The sequence below is a fragment of the Bombus pascuorum genome, chromosome 1 (assembly GCF_905332965.1).
Source record: "Bombus pascuorum chromosome 1, iyBomPasc1.1, whole genome shotgun sequence".
In the NCBI taxonomy this organism is placed as follows: domain Eukaryota; kingdom Metazoa; phylum Arthropoda; class Insecta; order Hymenoptera; family Apidae; genus Bombus; species Bombus pascuorum.
Window position 1 is genome coordinate 20,793,378 of NC_083488.1, and position 20,472 is coordinate 20,813,849.

Sequence of the window (20,472 nt, forward strand, 5' to 3'; positions counted from 1 at the left end):
GAGAAGATTGATTCTTATATGGAAACCATTTCTGTCCGCAGTTGTCCGTGATAGACAAGAAATTGGACCAGCTGGTCTACGTGCTGAACGCAGTTGCACAAAAGCAACAAATACCTCTGAGGAGTATAGAGGACGACGTGTAACAGAAAGCCCCCGGCGAGCTCGTGCCATCTGTTTCGCGATCACCGGCAATCCCGTGGACTTTGCCCCGTGTTACCATAACCAGCGTCGCCTCGAACATGCTCAGCAAAAGCGGCTGAATCGATGTCTCCGATAGCCCTCGAGCACGGCACATATTTACTGATTCGTGAGACTTCTCGCGTCACGAACCGAGGTGGAGATAACGTTCAAAGGAAACTGCAGGCGCGGACAGTTTTATCGGATTATTCTCCTATTTATTTTCTTTTTCTTCTTTCTTTTCCCATCTTTCCTTACTGTTGTCGCCATTGATGAAAGGATATAAGAAGAAGTGACGAATCGCGAAGAATCGAAAAGATATCGATGTAAGTGATGAATCGCGGGGGAGTGGAGAAGTATCGAAATAAGTGATAAATCGCGTCAAGGATTTCGAAGACCACCGGAAGGAGTGACGAATTTGGGTGGATATTGAAAGAAGCGATGAATCGCGAAGGATTTGGAAGAGCATTGAAAGAAATGATGAATCGTAAAGAATTTGAAAAAAAGTATGGGAAAAAGCGATGAATGGCGTGGGTGAAAGGAAATGGTGGATGCATTCAAGGTAGCGAAGGTTTAAAGTAATTTCAGCAAAGAACCGCTGATAGAAATGAAAGCTGTGAAATAAATGAAAAAGATAGATTAGTTGATTGATTGGCTAATTAAGGCGCGATTCAAGAAGATACAGTGAATTAAAGGGGGAATGAATCTGTCTTTAAACATTCAATTGGTAGTTGTAAAAACAAACTTGGATTTATTTTGGAGATGGTGTATGTTGACTAAATAAGAGTAAATAAATAATCTGTTGCTTGTTATTGGAATATAATTGATATGAATTGTGAAAACATCAAGATAAATAAATGTAATATAACGTGAACGTCAGAATTGTGATTAGTTAAAATTACTTTGAAGATAAAATTGATAAGAATATCTGTCTAAAAAGAAAAAAGGGAAATAAGATGCAATGATTAATAGAACGAAACTACAATTTGTTTTATTTTTTAATAATAAATCCGAATACATAAATCCGAATAAATCCGAAAACAAAGTACGTTTACGAAATAAAGATCGAAAAGAATATAGATTATACACAGAAAAGAAGTTACAATCGAATCAGTGAAGCTTTGATAAGTCCATTACTTCAAACTCTACAAATTGCTTTAATTTTCAATGACTCGTGACATGGACTGTAAGTAAACGAATAGAGTTGAATCGAAGCAAAGCATTCACAAAATCAGATCATACAGAATTCGTTTAGAACAAGAAGAAAAAGGGAAGAAGAAAGAACGTTAGAAACTCGGAAAAGAAGGGAAAAAGAATGGAAGATATCGTTTCCTTTAAACTCGTTCGCACCTCGTTGATAGACAAAGGAGAAAAAGAACACCAAAGATTCAAAGAACTCGCTTTCCCCAGCCCAGAGAACGCGCTTCTCCCGGAAGAAATCGGTTCACATTTAAAGGGATTGAAAATTGGTATGAGTCGATGGGAACGAAAGCTCACTGAAGATGAAAACGTTGTCACTTGGATACTTCCGCTAGGCAGGATCAATGGTCCTCGGAAAATAGCCTTCGCGAAACGATCACGCTAAACGCACAGAAACGATAATTCTCTTTGCACGAACGAGGAATGATTGCCAAGCCGATAGAAGCGTTAGAAACGTTGGAAATGAGAAAATAAACGAAAAACTAAGTAAAATAAAGAGAATTAAAAAAAAAAGATAAAAATAGAAAAAAGGTATAGAAGATTCTTCGTTGGTGTTAATGGAGATTTAATCGATTCACTACGTCGATCTTCGGCTGATCGGCGTTTCTTCGCGTCGCACGATGTAACCAAGAGATCGAAATTCCGAACGAGTCGGATTAATCGGATCTGCAGGTGAACATTGAAGAATTTATCGAAATATGTGTTTTATAAAGAAACGTGATAAGAAAGTTGGTAATCGGAGTAGGGGAAGTGTTAAAATAAAAAAAACCGAAGATAGAAGAAGCTTCTTCAAAAGAGCTACGTGGGACGATACGCCGGAGAAACGTACGCAAACGTATTGGGAACATCACTTGGGCCAACTAGGAATAATAGAGAGGAACAATAAGCAAATAAAGAGAAACTTCCTAGACAAGATATATCTCTATAAATAGGCTTATATACATATATTATATATATATAGAATAATATACTTATTATTATATACATTGTGTGTTTGCGCGCGTGCATGTGTGCTTGTGTATATACACATACAGATACAACTTCTAGTCTCTGCTGGTAATAATGATCAATTATTAAGCCTTAAAATTAATCACGAACTTTACAAAACTTGTTGCTAGGCTAGTTAGAAGGGAATCGAGGTATAGCCGCGTGTACGCGTGGACGATAAGCGGGAACACGCATTGTACAGAAACGCGATGTCGAGTTCTATACATACTTTTGCTCGAAACGAACATTTTTCTCCCTCCCTCTCGCTATCTCTTTCTTTCTCTTTATTTTTCCTCGATTTCTAACGCAAACTTTGCCGGACTACGTGAAAATGTTATACATGTATATATATCTATACTTTGAAATCGTTGAAATATCATCTTCTCCTAAATGATCTTTGATGCAAATGTAGAATTGGTAGCTATATAGGGTGTTCGTGGTTTTTAATTCACTCCGCAAGTTTTGTGCGAATATGTTTTAATATAAAAACTATGCAGGAAATTATGAAAAACATTATCATTTATCATAAATTGTCGTAAAATCTGTCGTAAAATTTAATGGTTTAATCATTTAAAATATTTATTTCGAATTGCTTTCCAACATTCATAGTCGTGATTTACTGACAAATATTTGGTTTTCGCAGACTCAAACTGTAATAGAATGAAGTAAGTTTTCTCGGCACCATCTTATATACAAAAACTGTTCTGAAACACGACAGAAAATATATAAGAGAACAATATAAACTGATGGATATTTAATTTTCTTAATTGTAACTTTCATTGAATCTTTTTGTCTCTGTTAGAGACATTAGAGAATTATTGCCTTACAAATCTCAGATTAAGAACGTCCAAATATCCAAAACATTTTATTCAATACATTTTCTAACATATTTGTACAATCTCAGATATTTATATCATGCCACGAATATCTTATATCGATGTTGCTCGTGAACGCACGAAGGATTGTGCATTTGAACGCAGAAGACGAAAGAATAGCGGTAGTGGAAATATTGCAGAAATAAAAATAAAAAGAGAAAGAGAAAAAGAAATTCGAATTATATTCTGCATGTATAAATACATTTATATTTTCTACGTAGGCTATCGAATATGGCATATAACGAATTGTAATGTTACTGACACCGTAAAATATTATATATAAATTCACGTCTAATTTCTAAGCGATTCTAGACGTGTGCGTGCGTACGTATGCCGTACAAGAAGCATTTTTCTGTCTATTATTCATTTTTCAATGACCATTCGAGTGTAAAGGAACATAAAGGTTATATTTTATTTATGACTATGAAAATCCTGAGCTCATCATTTAAACAATAATTAGAACTCAAATAAGTTTCAAAAAGATGAAATAATTATAGAGCATCTCTTCTTTTTTGTACAGTACTCATCTTCGTTGCTTCTTTTTTCTATTTCTATTGCAATTTACTAATTAATTATAATAATAATAATTATTACTTTTTTTATTTGATATTTGATAAGTTTTTAAGTATTTGATAATATTTTTTATTTGATAAGCGTAATTTAAATCAAAAGTTTGGCTAACAAAATAAAGTGGTCTTGTTTCGCTTAAAAGTGATTAAAATATTGATTCGAACATAATAATAATTTATATCCTATAATTAAAAAAGAAGAAATCTTCATAAAAATCTTTGAGTTCAAGATTTCAAGCGACGTATCCATGTTCAAAGATACAGTAAATGAATCTGTGATAAATCAATTCTTTCATACTCGATCATTTCGGTTTGAATTTAATTAAACCAACAAGAAAGAGAGGATATCGTTATACATTCGAATGGTAAAACAAATCGGCATCTTCTGCGGATAGTTTCTTTGAAACGCACGTGTGCTTTGGAAATGCACGAAAATTTTTCAGTTTAATCGATCTCTGTGCGGGAAGGACCAGTTTCTTGATAACTAGGATTACGTACATAATCGGGCGAAATATTGCACTGAATATATCTATCGTCTTCACTATGTTATTATTAGAGTCTAACGTAACGCAATTCTGTATATATATATATATATATAAATACGTACATATGAATATCATATGAATATATAGCGAGAATAGAGAAACTTAAACGAAGCAGCTTTTTAGGAGTATTTTTGAATCGAGTATCTTTTTAGTATCATTAAAAATTTTTCAAAGAAAGTGATTTCTCGAATGTAATTGGATATATAAAAATTTGTAGATGTAAAAATATTATTTCGGATGATAAAATTAGTAGGATAACGAAGAAAAATTGTAAAATATATGTTGTTAAAGAGTTTTCGTTCTTTTATAGTTGACTATCTAATTGTAATATATAAGTTGCCTAATTAAGACGAACATATTCTAGTCAATCGATCGTAAATGTACCATTAATAATTATTAAGTTATGTAATGCTTACTTTTATGATCATAATTCGATTTATTGACATTGTGGTAGATTTCTCGGTTTGTAAGTAGCTTCGAAAACGTCGCTACACTTCGAAGAAAACGGAAAAATACTCTGTAAAACGCGCTCCAACGTATTAAGATCGTACGATATAAAGATTCTATGGTGCCTCTCACTCGACTAACTCCACTATAACGCAACTAATTAATAATATCAACGATAGAATTAGGTATAAGATAGCGTTATAAATAACGTAGGCGATATAGTAGGACTATTAAACTATATTATAATGGCAATATATACATATATGTAGGTACGCTCCGAAGGTACAGCACGAATTTTTCAATTTCGTAATGCAAAGTCGCTCGACGTTAGTCTCTTTCGTCCCTGACAATGAAACGTTTCTCGTTGGATAAGTATACAAATAAGAATAAAGCAAGTTAATAATTCATAAATAAACATGTGTAAATAATAATTCACAGAGACAAGATTATGGGGAAGAAATGAGAAAATTGTACGAAAGGAGTGTGAAGTTAAATCTTGAAAGCAATTCTTAAATAGCAATATCTCTGTACGCAACAATCTTCATGCTTTCATATGACGATGAAAAATATTTGAAAAAGACGCGTTATGCTGCAAAAGAATTGTTAAATATTGCAATTAAAAAAGTAATCAGAAATAGGGAGGTATGCGTGCAATTCTTGTGTTTTATGGGTGGAATATTTTATGAAAAATACGCGAAGAAATTATTGTTTAAGAGGATACAAATATCGTTCGAAAATAATATTGCTGCAAAAGTTTTGAGGATGCAATCTAATTTTTTATTCATGCAATATAAACAAAAAAATATTATGATAATAATGCTCCCATACTACCCAGATTATTTTTTGCATTGATGAAAATTCAACGAGAAACGTTTTTTAGGATCTCGTAACTTTTATGTCATTAATCCTAAAAACGAATCGGTTCAATCGATCGTTTCAAGAGAACGCTTTAAGAGTTTATGAATTTTAAAAATCACTCGATTATTATATTGCCGACCACAAGTAGAGACAATCAATAATGTGAATACGCGCGTAAAGAGTATATAAACATTAACGATTTCGTTTTCCGATAGAATCTCTTTGTGAACGATGATTAATAATCAATGTTGGAAGACACAACTTTTCGATTCTATGAGAATACTCTGGGAACATTTATTATAAGTTAACTAACTGATAATCTCGGGAGAACAACGGGAAAGAATCGTGTTAAGTTTAAACTGAAAAAGTCATACTTGAAAATCGTTTCATAAGTGACGAATTTTAAGGGATGAAACTCGAGGTACGTTCTTGGATCACAATGAGAACCCGTACTAGATAGGTACTGGGTAGATTTTTATTTGACATTCCAATAATTTCCAAATTGAGTAAAATTTCAATAACTTGAGAAATCTGACAAACATACAAAGATAATTTTATATGTATGTTTTTTATTAAGCTTTTCCTTCTCTCTTTTCTATAACGTAAACCATACAAAGAAGAAACTAAAACGTTTAAATTTGTATGACATTTTTTACGATAATATGAAAAGCAAAGCGTTATAAATTATCAATGGTTTTCATATTGTTTAATTTTCAGTTGAAACATGGATCGGTATAATATACTTTATAAGTATTTATTACACAATTCTATTTATTTCAGTTACTTGATAAAAGCAATAAAATGTCAACATTGTCCAGGATTGATAACGATGGTTCTGTGTAAATTTTTAGCTTTCCACGTGAATTAGCCATCTATCTCATACGGCCTCCTTTTCTGAACATATATCTCTTGAATAATTTACAAGTATGTACTAGTAAATAACGATATAATTTCATTTTCACTTTGTTGTCACGTTATTTATCTAATATTCCAGTCATGAGGGTTAATATGAAGAATTTTATCTGAATTTATACAAAAAGAAGTATCGAAACACAGGCAATCGAAGCGTCCAAAAATTATACTCACAACGGTATATCTTATTTTCGTTGTACAACATTTTAACTGGACCACCGTAATGTCTGCTAATTACAATAGAAAACATTTAAGAGACTTCGAATAAAATCAAATTGCGCATAAATATTATCATGTTTATTCATATAGGAAAGTAGTATTAATCGACGCTCATCAAAACCATAGTGATTAAAGAAAAGAAAGAAGATAAAAAAAAGCATAAGAAAAAGAAATAAAAATTATCTTAAACTTCAATCTTAAAAATCATGTGAAATCAGGAAAACTTTCCCAATTATTTTTTAATCAAATCGTCTACAAATCTTTACCATAAATGTGCTTGATAAGTAGGTTGCATCTTCGTTTGCAAAATTCAACATGTTTCTCGTTATATACTCCGAGCATAGAGAGACAATTTTTGCGAATTGTAAAGAAATGTTATAAAGGATACGTATAAAAAAATATATTATCACAGTCGTGATAATGTTTTACAACTTTTACATGGTTGATATGTTGTATTTATAGCTTTGTTAAAAATTGTAGAACATTTATGGCGAGGATCTTGGAAGGCAAGTAGTGTTCGCGAATCGGCCGAAAATACATGTAATACGATTGTTAATAGTGTACGTGTAACGTATATATCGTAAAACGTATAAATAGATATACATGTACATAGACGCTTTTGCTTCGTATAATTTTACAAAATTATTCGCGAATATTCGGTTGAAACGAGATGGAATGTAACTTTTATTTAACACGTTGCCTCTCGGTTTTGCAAAGAATGAATTTCAAATTAAACGTAGAAAAAATGTGATATCCACAGGAAATGTAATCTCCACTGCGGTTTAAAACAGAAATTCATTTCACTGAGGAATTAACAATTGAATAAACAACAATGTTGTATGTTCGCGCTTTGTTCATATCCTCGGGTTCTTCCGAGTTTATTTTCAACGAAGGAAAAGACATTTAATGAATGCATATTTCTAGATGAAAAAGAAAATTATAAAAAAGATTATATAGTACAATTAGAAAATTGAGCGCAAAGCGTTAAAATCGTGGTTTTAAGATATCTCGGATGTACTCGTATTACGCGAGTTATAATCCAACATAATACGATAATTACGATATTAATACATTGCGTACTGATCTTGCAATATTTAAATTTTACACTGCATATTTAATTCTAAATCGATTTCACATAATGGAAATGTTGACGTTATTCAATAATCACACGCAAATCAAATTAAACAATGGCATAGTAGCAAGTTGAAATACCGTTGACCTTCATTAGACAGCTGGTATTAAAAAAGAATTTAATTCTAATAAAAAAAAAAAAAAAAAGGAGAGTGAACTAACATTTACAAACTAACTGTCTAATTATAGTTATATAATAAAATTTTTTGTTTTTCAACAAATTCTCGTTTTTGAAAGCCGAGAAAGATTGATTAAAATTACAGTGGATTTGAAAACCATTTGTATATACATTTGTATAGTATACTACTCTTCATAGTTTCCAATGAACTATCAATGAGATATTTTAATCGTATTTTCTTCAAATTGGGTGTATCGTTTGATCATTCGATCTTATGATACGCCCACAATAATATTAATACATATACTGCAATACGACAAAAAATAATTTTTATACAATATTCTTTTCTCAATACTTTTCAATACTTTCATATAATATTCTTATATTGCAAACCTTTACACACATACTTTATATGAATTACGATCAAAGCTTTTTTCAAAATTTTCGGAAAAGAAATTTAAGAAACATAGTTCCGTACGCAATGTGTTAAAATGGCATCGTAGCGTGTATAAACGGGGAAAAGATTAAATTTACGAATTAAAATTTCAACAAATTTTGCAAAAGTTCTTGCAGTTCGCAATTAGAACGTGTGATGACCTTTAGTCGAAATTCTTTCCTTTCTCTTAGCAGAAACGAACCAGTTTCATTCTTTCAATTAGTCTCTATTTGCTCGCAATTTCTAAAATAAAACATGCTATTGGATCTTTAAGACTTTTATGATAGTTAGAAATAATGGTAGTTTCTTTTTTCTAGTTTTCAATTTAAACGTAATCACAGTAACAAATGTTGTGAAATTACATATATACTTGTTGCTATCGAACGAAAAGTAACAAATCTTGTAGAGGAAATGAAGCGAGCAATACTGAAACGTCGTTTCTTGTAAATCCTCATAACTCAGTATCAAAACAACAAACAATAATTAGCGTTAACTGTTGTTATTGCTTTTGACAAAATTATAGCGTACGCCACTGAGAATTTGACCCAAAAAAATTAATTCTACTTATTTCGTCTAGAAACATCTCAGAAGTTTTGTTTGTGAAATTATTTAATTTGAAATCTTATATCGTTTATTTTTAATTAGTTCACGAAAGTTCGAAAGTACTTCGCGTTTTTACATCGCGTCACAATCAATCTCGCTAGAGAATAAAGTGATAAATAAGCAGATCATAATTCTTGCTACGTGTTACGCTAGATAATTGCAATATCGCGTCCTACACAGGGATGGACCTAAAAATGTTTTGTTACAGAACGAATTTAATATAATTTGAGCTTTCTATTAAATTATATTTTTCAAATTAAGTTCGCCTCACGACTGGCGTGGTCTAGCTTCAAAAGCTTGGATCGTGTTGGAAATTGTTCGAAAATATAATTCGAAAATGGAGCAGCCATAATGATCAAAACACAAGAATATTCGCAGAATTCCAATATTTTCAATTATTTATTGCACCTAAAATTGGTCTTTTGTTTCAGTGGCATTTTCGAAATAAAATTAAACTTTAACAGTAAATTGTATGGAAAGAACATCGTTTTGCAAAATGATGTTTATGTCGTAGATTAATTCTTCTTAGTATAGATTCTCTGTAGTATGTACATGAAATATAAAATTTATAGAGTTTCGATTACTCGCTAGATTTAGAAATTTGAAAATTATGACATGTAAAGGTTTGTATACTAAACCAGCAAGTGAAGACTATTGAATCACACCGAATCTTATATTTCGTAAATTCATATTTTTGTAAAAGTAAATTTATTCTTGTTGTCTCAGTTCGTACGATGTTATAACAAAAATCGCGAAACGTTTGCTAACGTAATTCCTTAATTATTTTTATTTTACAAGTCTCCCGGAAAACATTCCATAAGTTTCTAACAAATCAACTTTTCTTTGAACACTAATATTAAGAAATTAAGTAGAAAATTCGACAAATAAATATGGTAATGATTTTATTATATAAATAACTGGTGCTTTGTTTTATATATCCATTCGATAAAATATATGTAAGAAAACGCAAAAATTTGTCAGAATTGTAATACTTTGCTCGTACAATGGAACGTAGCTATTTATTGTGTACTTGTCCACATAGTGCTGTATCTTTAAAAACAATTACTTTTAATCCTTATTCATTCTGTCTTTATCGATACGAACGTGATTTCGTATGTCCTTGATCCGTTAGTGTCACGAACAATTAATTAAAAAGCTTCATGAATATAAAATTTCTTAAATGAAGAAATTACTGTGTATTCGAAAAGGTACCTACAATTATCTATAACGCACTGAGATAGATAATAGATTATTAAAAACTTCATTAGAATGCAATGTTTGTCAGGTTCATTAACATATGCCTCGATAGTTTTGATATATCAGCAACGAAATCGAAAGCAATAATCGCTTAATTACAGAATTACGCTACGGATGCTTCTACGTCTACTAGATAGGTAATTTCCATTTTTTTAGTCTCATGCCTCGATCATGTAAAATCGAACAGCTAAACTTGCGTTGTTACTATAATGAATCTTGTTGTCTCTTTAATTAAATATACATTGGTACGAACGCACAAAGTGATAGTAACTAACAACATAGTCCAAAAGTTTAAGCAAAGATACCATTTGTTGTGATGGTTAACCAATGTTGAAATAATCTCCTTTTATCCTCAATCGTGATACTTTCGGATCAAGGATCAGTACGTTTCCTGTATTGTCCTGGTTTCACGTTTCTTGTATTTTTATGTGTAGATGAAATCTAGTGCATCAAAATGTGTTTTAAATTATAGAAAAGGAAAGGAACCTGATACACGAAGGATGATTTCTTCCAATCGTCAAAGCGAATTCGACGTGTACCATAATTACAAAGATGCATGTGATTTTATACACTGGATAAAATAAAACAAGAGAAAGATAAAATCAAACAAAAGAAAGAAGAAAAGACACAATTTACTCTATATTTCCGAACGATCATGAGACAGGACCTACTTGACCGAAATGGATACTAAATCCTATTTCCATATATGAAATCAAATTTTATGTAAATTAATCACAATTAATTTTTCATTACAGTAGAATCAAATTTAATCGTACCAACGAAAATCGAATATCTACTTTCAGTTTTTAAACAAACTTCAATGTAAAATCCACGCTCGATCGGATTTTCTTGGAGGAACTTGTAAATGTATTCGCGACTCTCAAATCGATTAGAAATAAGGTCGGAAATGAAAGTAGCTGAACAATTTTGCGATGCAGGAAACGTATTCGTTGCGAGCGAAAGAAAAGAAAGAAAGTAAAATAATCGCGAGAAGGGTTCACGATCGAATCTTTTGAAGCTACGGAAACGAGATAAACGAAACTCAATCATATCACCGTAGTTGCCTCTACTATCTGCTAATAGTAGCTCGTCGACAATACTGTTGACTTTTTAACGTTAAATGGTTGGAACAATCACGGAAATCTTTAAAAGCAATCCGATTTCCGCGATCGATCTGACACGCGCTGTGTTTTTACTACTACTCTCTATTATAGTTATCGAATAAACGAGCTATCTAACGTGACTATCAATTACGATTATACTTAACGATCACGCAAAACTATCTTTAAGATCGTACTTGAAGAGTTGGAAAGCTAAATGATAAATTCTTCGAAAAAATGGCTATGTATATTAACCCTGCTTGCGACCTTTTCGCCATTTTTTGTCCAATCGTGTCTTGTAATGTTAAAAAGGTTTCTTAAGTTTAAGGAAATTGTGAAACAAATCGTCGATAAGAGCAATTTCAGATTTGTATTTTATATTGAAATTTGTCTAGTTTGCTGAAACAGATCCGAAATTGGCATATAAATACTCAGAAATCGTAGCAGGATTAAAAGAATTTATTTACAAAGAAATCGAATCATCATTTATTTGTTTAGCGATATTGAGATATTGCAATAAGCTACGCGTGCTTTTCCGCTATTGCATGATATCTATATTTTGTTAAAGGATCATAAAAATCAGAGCACTGTAACAGACAAAACTTGGAAATCGTGTAATAGCGTGAGATATCATTGGAAGTATCATTGGAAAAATAAAAATGAATTCTCGTCATTTGGTTTTTTAACTCCTTCTACTGTAAATACATGGCATGTACTTACTTACACTATGGTTACTATAACAAATACAGACGTTTCGAGCGAATTGTGTTGCCCAAGAGTGGCGTTATGAGAACTCGTAAAACAATCGATGGATCCTCTGGGAAGTTCGCACTAATATTTAATACGATATACGGTAATTTGTATAAATAATGTCGAAGCTATCCGAAATTAGACATTTAATATCGAAGAAATTCTAGGATTATTTGTAAATCGAATCATATTTAAAATGAAGGTAGATTAAGCAAGCTATAATACAAGACGGAATATTTACGATCAAATGTATAACTAAGTATTAACACGAACGTTCCAAGGGATTTAATAATATTGCAGAGCGATATGTTGTGATACAGACACATTGTCAAATTACTAAACTCGTTCCAATGGCACATCACCAAATATTTGTATAATATGATGTACATAAACTTTAAGAATCAAATCTCGAAAGGTTCTTGAGCAACATTATTCGTTTTAACAGTCTGTGCAATATAAAATAGACTATACTATCGCTGTACCGATAAATCGTAATCGATAAATACAGAGATCGACGTATTGAAAAATATAATCGGCAATTCAACCTGTACGCTGTAGTTTGTCCAACTTTTGCACTGGCTGTGTGTCTTTTTCTACGTTCGAAAAATTGTCGGTCGACCATTATTGCGAGGACGTAATTAAAATATTACTTCGAAGATATTGGAATCTATTCCGGTGATCGTATCTCTGTTTTGTATGTTTCTTAAAAACACGTGCTTTATCCAGTAAAAGTGGGGCCAAGATCTTTAACGGTGGCTGATTTCGAATATTCGAAGGTGAAAAAATGGTATACGAGGAGAAAGTTTAAGTTTATAAAATTAATTCATGTAATTACACGTGTACTTTTATTTAAAATATTCCTGTACACACGTTCGTTCGTACACTTGAGTTAACGATTTAGTACAATATTTCTTTATAACTTGACAAGTCTTGGGATTTCTTTCCATGAAAATTTTCAATCTAAATCTTCTAAAATGTTTCGTTTTATTATTTTGGAAACGATAGTAATTAGAAATATAAATAAACAAAATATTCTTATATCATTGATCCATTGCGTCTGTAAACTCGTATCTTTTGTTTTCTTGGAAGTTCATAGTCTACTTTCAATGTAAAATTTTTAAATTGCATATAAAAAAAACACCCTTTTTAACGCAATAATTATTCGATAAAAGTAATTCCAGACTTTGAAGCAATTTTCAAAAAATATGAATCATCGCTGTTTACTTAAAGAAAATGGCAATGTGAGAATAATTCAAAGCAAGAAGTTAGAGAAACTGAACGTAACGATCCATGATACAACGGTGCCCGCTTTGTAAATCAATTTAAATAACAAATCCAGCAATACTCTTCGATTTTAGTGCTCTTGATACTAGAATCGTTAAGAATACTATATAGTTCGTTGATAGTTTAACGTGTTCAACCTGGCGCGAGGTTTTGATAAAAATCTTGATACGACGGTGAATACCATATCGTGTGCATTCCCTTGCATTTGTTTTACTAACCAGAAAACATTTGATAAGAGAATTCTTAATTTACTGTTATCAAATAATAGTTCGTAGATAACTAACTAGTATCAAATTTTATGATTTAATGTATACAAATAGGTGACATTGTAAATCGTAATTACAAATATAATTGAGGAATATAATTGAAAAACTTGTTAACTAGATAGACTTAAGAGAAGAAAAACGAGATTAATAGACAAGTGAAACTGTTATAAATAATAACGTAAAGTTACTGTTGGTTCTGTGACTTCTTTTATCTTCTTTATTAACTATACACTATTTTTTAACTATACAGGTGATCTGTGCCGAATTCAATGTTAAAAATGTAAATAGCGTTTGAACCGCCTTTAAGATTAGGATATAAATTTACGCGCGAAATTAGAAAATAGCTTCAGCTGAAAGAACTTTATGCTTAATATATATAATATCCTTTTTTTTTCGTACGTTAGAAATCAAAGGAAATCAGAGCAATCCTTGTATTAGATAGCGCACTATATGGTTCTGAAAAATATAATTATACAGGTATATCTGTATAAGGCGTACTACCTATCAATACTCATAATTGTATTATAATACATGCATAAGTGTAAATAGGCAAAGATGACTTGTTACAAATACATATGTATTTATTTCAAGAGCAATTAAACTATAGTCTGCCGCGGAAATCGACTGGGCATATTTGTAAATTCGTAGGTACCGGACTTGCCGATTTATATAAAAATATCCAACTCCTCATGCTTCACGATGAAATCGTTTATTTTGGAAGAACTGTTTCAATCATGTATTTGATTATATATTATTAATTTGAAATATTTATAAAATCTAGAAATTTGTGTTTGAACGAATGTTATTAAAAGATCGGGAAAATATTCATTGTATTGTCTAATTGTAATATTAATATAAGAGTCCCTTATTCTTGTAAATTTATTATAATATCTCACAAGTTTTATTTTCTCTTTGTAATAATAAATTTAATATTAGCCAATGTGAGTAATGGTTTTAATTTATGTTATCGATATGTATCGCAGTATATTGCGAAAATTTCTTTGAACTCTCAATTTATACGCCGAAGGAAATAAAAATAACGTACGGATAGTCTCTAAACTAAACGATTTAGTCGAAAACAAATAGTCCAATCAGTATAATTTCAACCAAGGTATATTTTTTAAGGAATTGTTCATAGAGTAGCTGTTTAAGCTTTCTTTCAAAAACGCAATGATTGCAGTATCCTTACTACACAGGTCTTTAGCAGTTTGTGCAATAGACTTTTAATAAATAACTTTTAAACTGTCTGCAAGAAGTGTACTAAGTCTGTAGCAATATTCGGTGAAAGAAAGGAGATATTTATACAACATTTATTCGTCCATAAATGCAGCTAACGGCATGCTTCGTAAACAATTATAAACAAATTTCTATAAAACGTATTCACGAGATATTTCTTCATGAACATTTCTAGAAACGATACAACTGAATGTTTAAATAGCCATAAAATTTAAATAATATTACACAATCGTATATTTTAAAACCTAAAATATCATAAAATAACTTATTTAAAATCCGAAACACTTTGATATAACTTTGTTGCACGACAAATTAAATATTTACAACAACATTTGCGTAAAACTACTCTTACGATACAGCCAGTCTAAAAGTGGGATACCAACAAAGGCAAAAGTAATAAATAGTCGATTTTACAATAATATTAAGGCGATCGATTTTCGTCGATCAATCTGTTTTATCGACTGATTCAGCAGAAAGGTGTGTAACGATTCTCGACACTCATGATCAAACGCGATTGATCTTCTCCGCGGCAAAGATATTTTGCAAGTGTCCTTCCAATTAACAAACAAACAAGTAAAAAAAAAAAAAAGAAGAAAAAGCGAAAATGAACTTGGTTAGCGCGTTGTCAAGAATTCAAGCGTCACTCTTAGATCTTAAAGTAACTTAATTAGTCGAGCTTGTACAACTACATATATATTTTTTTCGCGGTCCATCCTCCGACATTTTTTTGTGAAGCATAAAAACGATAAAAATAAAAAAATGAAAACGAAAGATATTCGAGTGAATTGATCGTTTCTTAGAAACGAGCGACGAAAACTCGAAATGAGGAAAAAAGAAAAAAGAAGTGATGGAAAAATGGTAAATGACGGATGAACCAATGTATGATGTATGTGTTGCGGTTATTATATTATATATGTACATGTAAGCGCTAATACTATTTTAACATGAATTATGCGTAATTAATCGATCTCTCAAATATTGTACATTTGCGCCGGTATTGTCTATACGACTATACATATGTATATCATCATTATTATTATTATTTTATTATTATTATTATTATTATTATTATTATTATTATTATTATTATTGTTATTATTATTGTTATTGTTATTATTATTGTTATTGTTATCATCATCATCATCATCATCATCATCATCACCACCACCACCACAATCATCATTATCATCGTCGTCGTCGTCGTCGTCGTCATTCGTCGTCGTCGTCGTCGCCATCGTCGTCATCATCATCATCACCATCATCATCATCATCATCATCATCATCATCATCATCATCATCATCATCATCATTATTATTATTACCACTATTCCTACTACTACCACTGTTACTACTACTACTACTACTACTACGACTGGTACTGCTACTACTACTGCTACTACCACCACGATTGTTATTATTATTATCATTATCATTATTATTATTATTATCATTATTATTTTTTTTATTTTTATTATTATTATGAGAAATTAGTTGAAGTTGAATATACTATATCTACTATTCTTTAGTGTACTTCATTTGTTCCCTGTCCCAACAGAATTGTGTCTACGTAATATACAGACGATTTTGAATTATAATATACAGAAATATATATTACTTCGATAAAAAAATTTATGTTTTATTGAATTTGGTTTCGACTATTTAAAAATACATTTGAATTGGGAAAAGCCATATTAGGAAATGAAGAAATTTAGATCTCACTACCAATATACAGGTAGAAGATATACAATATGTAGAAGATAAGAAAAGACGTGAAGGAATATACTTGTGTTCTCTTTGTCTTGCATACATTAACTTTGACAAATTAAAGTTAAAATATTTGAGGTGGATAGGTCGTGATAGGTGCGGAAGAAACACTTGAGTATATTTAAAAATATATATATTTACTAACATATACTCTATATGTACACTTTGCGTAGAACTCGCGATTACTATTAGCGGTTCGCGATTCGCGATTACAAGTTCGAATGATGATTGCATAAGATGTCGAAAAACTCGGATCAATTATTACTGCTCACTACCAACTATTGACTCGGACTGACGTCTAACGACTAATTTTCCGTCGCGATGATGCTACAGAGGAAAACTATGATGGGGTGTATCTAAGGATACGAGATCATCGGATTCGTCGAGGAAAGCCTTCGTGCGGAAAGTGAGGGAAATGGACGTTGCTGTTAATTGGTTAATTTCTATGTTAGTGGTTGGAGAAGGATGTTAACCGCCCTTGAGAGAAAGTTGCTAGCGGGAAACATCTTACGTGAGAAAAGCAGATTTCCCGTATCTTCCCATAGTAGATGATAGATTTGTGGACGGTTAAGACAAAGACTATTTGTTGGTTTAAAAAACCTTAGTTAAATAAATCCTAATATTTATAGCGGATCCTTAGGCTAGCTGAAAATATACTGTGAGGATGTATCGATATTTGGCAATCATCTTGTCCGAAGAATAGCGTCTTTATGTAGCGAGCCACGGGACAGAAACCGTTGGAAAGTTTACTATCGAGTGCCGCTACAACTATATTCTTTTTGTTTTAAAGAGAACTATATAATTACTCCATATCTCTGTTAGGTAAAAACGTTCATTCCGTGACCGCGGCTACATTAGCGGTTGTGTCACTTCGAGTCCAAGCTCATTGTCACAAACCTCGGGCAAACATAATCGAATTAAATCATAAACAATTATTTAAGTACAACTTATGATAAGAATTTAGACTAAAGTATTGGGGTTTTCCCAAGGATTCCAAAGAAAAGGCCCCAATGTCCTTTCATCCCCGACATATATGTAAACATTGTACTCATATACAGTAGCGGACAAAAGTTTAAGACGAAATGGAAGAAATAAATAATTGATTTACTTTCCATAAAAAATATAAATACGGTGTTCTACTTTTGGTATTAACTAATTGTACATTTGTTTGTACACTTAGAAAAAAAATTTCATTTTGATATTTTGCTCAATAGCTAAGTTATAAAAAAGGAACGAAATCTGTATAATATTTCGTCGGTCAAAAGTTTAAGACTATACAAAAAATATTAATTTTTGGTTAAAAAATATACACAATTTTTGTTTAAATTCAATATTTTGTTCAATATCCGTTATTTCTTATCCCTTCGGTACATCTTCTTGGCATAGAATCTATTAATTTTTTATATTAATCTACCGTAATATTATTCCAGGCTGTTTCAATCGTAGAGTAAAGTTCATTTAAATTTTTCGGTTTATAACCTTGTACTGTCTTTTTTATGATGCTTCACAAATTCTCGATTGGGTTAATGTCTGGTGATTGCGACGGCCACGGCAGCACGGTGATATTTTCTTCTTGAAAAAACTGTTTCACAACCCGAGCCGTGTGCTTCGGATCATTATCATTTTGAAAAATAAAATCATCACTCATATTGTTGCGTGCAAAAGGTAACATTGTGTTCTTGAGTATGTCCTTGTATTGAAAACGGTCCATAATTCCATTGATACGACATATCGGACCAGGGCCGCTTCGAGAAAAACACGCCCACACCATAACGTTGCCACCACCATGTTTAAGAGTTTTTAAAACGCACTGTGTTTTCAAACTTTCGCCAATTCGACGTCTAACGTACCGTATCCCGTCAGAACAGACGCGATTGAATTTCGATTCGTCAGAAAACAATACCTTTTGCCAATCTTCACTTGTCCAATGCTTATGAGCTTTAGCAAATGCAAGTCGTCTTTTTCGATTCCTAGAACTCAGCAGTGGTTTCTTTTGGGGTTTTCGTCCTCTTAAGTTAAAGTCTTCTAATCTTCTCCTAACAGTTCTAGCACTAATTTGTGTATCGTTTTCATAGTTTATCTCCGCAGCAATATTATTTGCACTACGAAAACGATCCTTTTCGCTCAATCGATGAATCCGGCGATCCATTTTCGGTGTTGTTTTCCGTGGTCTTCCGTTTTTCGGTTGATCGCAATACATGCCTGTCTTTAAACATTTATACCAAGCTTGTTTACAAGCTGTTTCTGACCTGTTCACTATATTTGCTATTTCGGTGAAGGTTTTACTTTGCTTTCGCAGCCTTACGATTTGTTCCCTTTCGTTTTCAAGTAAATTCTTTGATTTACCCATAGTCTGTTCCTACCTAAATGAATTTTAAGCAATAAAAGGTACACTAAACAATGATTTTGACATTCCAGAATCAAAATGTTCAAAAACTGTACTCGTACTCACGTTTTACACAGATCGTCTTAAACTAATGTCCACTGTTTCCAAGTGCTAGGCGGTAACTAACTGTTGTAACTCCTACATTGTTTGTATTTAACAACTGACTGTCTGAGGTTACGAAGGTCAAACATACAGCTACGTTATTCCAAAGAGACAAACCGAATAGAAGAACAATATGCGTATAAGATGTTTGTAATCCGGTTTACAAATCATCGTCTTAAACTTTTGTCCGCTACTGTATTAATTCATTATCATCAACATCTAACGGCGCGATGTGCAAGAAAAGATATCCTGGATTAATAAGTAAAGTACAGACAAGAAAATGTTGCTTCTCACGGGTATAATACATACCTACGGTCACCATGCTTGTCAAAAATTCTAATCATAATACAACTAGTCATTTTTGTTGATTGAAACCTTTCATCCTACGGTATTATTGAACAATCAGAAATACAAAAATGTATGCAACTCAAATGCGAAGAATGTTGTCATCGTTATCGTTGTGGACCAAAAGAAGAAAGTTATAATCAAACCGTCAACGAATCAGGATTGTCGAATACAATGGAAGAAGCGGAGATTAGAAGGAACAGAAATAACAAAGCATAAAATGCTATAATTTATTCTTAATGGCAATGCTAACTATTTTAAAAACTTAGAATAATGAAAGATTGATCTCTATTAAATGAAAAATTATAATGATGATATTAAGTCTTCTCAATCGGATTCCATGTTTTAATTAATACTAATTAACATAAAATATAAGAAATGTAGTTAAATCAAATACAAAATACATAGTTACTTGGCTTTTGAGGCACCGCCAGTTCTTTTCTTCTAAACATCCGCTCTTATGGAACAGGAAAAAGGAGGAGTGGCAAACCTTTAACAAAATATATAATTTGTTTTAAGAAGAAATGATGATTGTCCAAAAAATCTAAAATACTCACATATGAGAGTCTATTATCCTTAAAACTCAGAACTTTAATAATAAAAGAAATAAAACTCTAGTTATTATTGATAAGAATTGGGATTCTAATGTAAGAATTTAAAACCAAACTTTACTATTTAATTAATAATAACTGCAGTAAAATACAAGAAATAGAATTCATTGAAATACGATAATATGCAAAGTTTCATACGTGTTTAAATTTCAAGCATTACTACATCCTTCCCAGATAACAGAAAAAAGCAGAAGTTGTGAAAAACCTATAACAAAACACATGAAATATTATAATTTCTTCCTAAAAACATAATTTTAATTATTAGAAAGCTTAAGATAATGAAAAATTAAAGTC

The 20,472-nt window shown here is 31.5% G+C and overlaps 1 protein-coding gene across 6 annotated transcripts in view; it reads left to right on the forward strand.

The window, feature by feature from the left end:
• Positions 1 to 16,299, forward strand: part of LOC132908058 (potassium voltage-gated channel subfamily KQT member 1) — an 88,813-nt gene extending 72,514 nt beyond the window's left edge. For all 6 annotated transcript variants that reach the window (XM_060961633.1, XM_060961643.1, XM_060961654.1 and 3 more), the window contains one exon: positions 42 to 16,299. In XM_060961633.1, the coding sequence (XP_060817616.1) occupies positions 42 to 143 (102 nt within the window). In that variant the 3' untranslated portion in view covers positions 144 to 16,299. The remainder of the gene's footprint in view (positions 1 to 41) is intronic.
• The last annotated feature ends 4,173 nt before the right edge of the window (positions 16,300 to 20,472 follow it).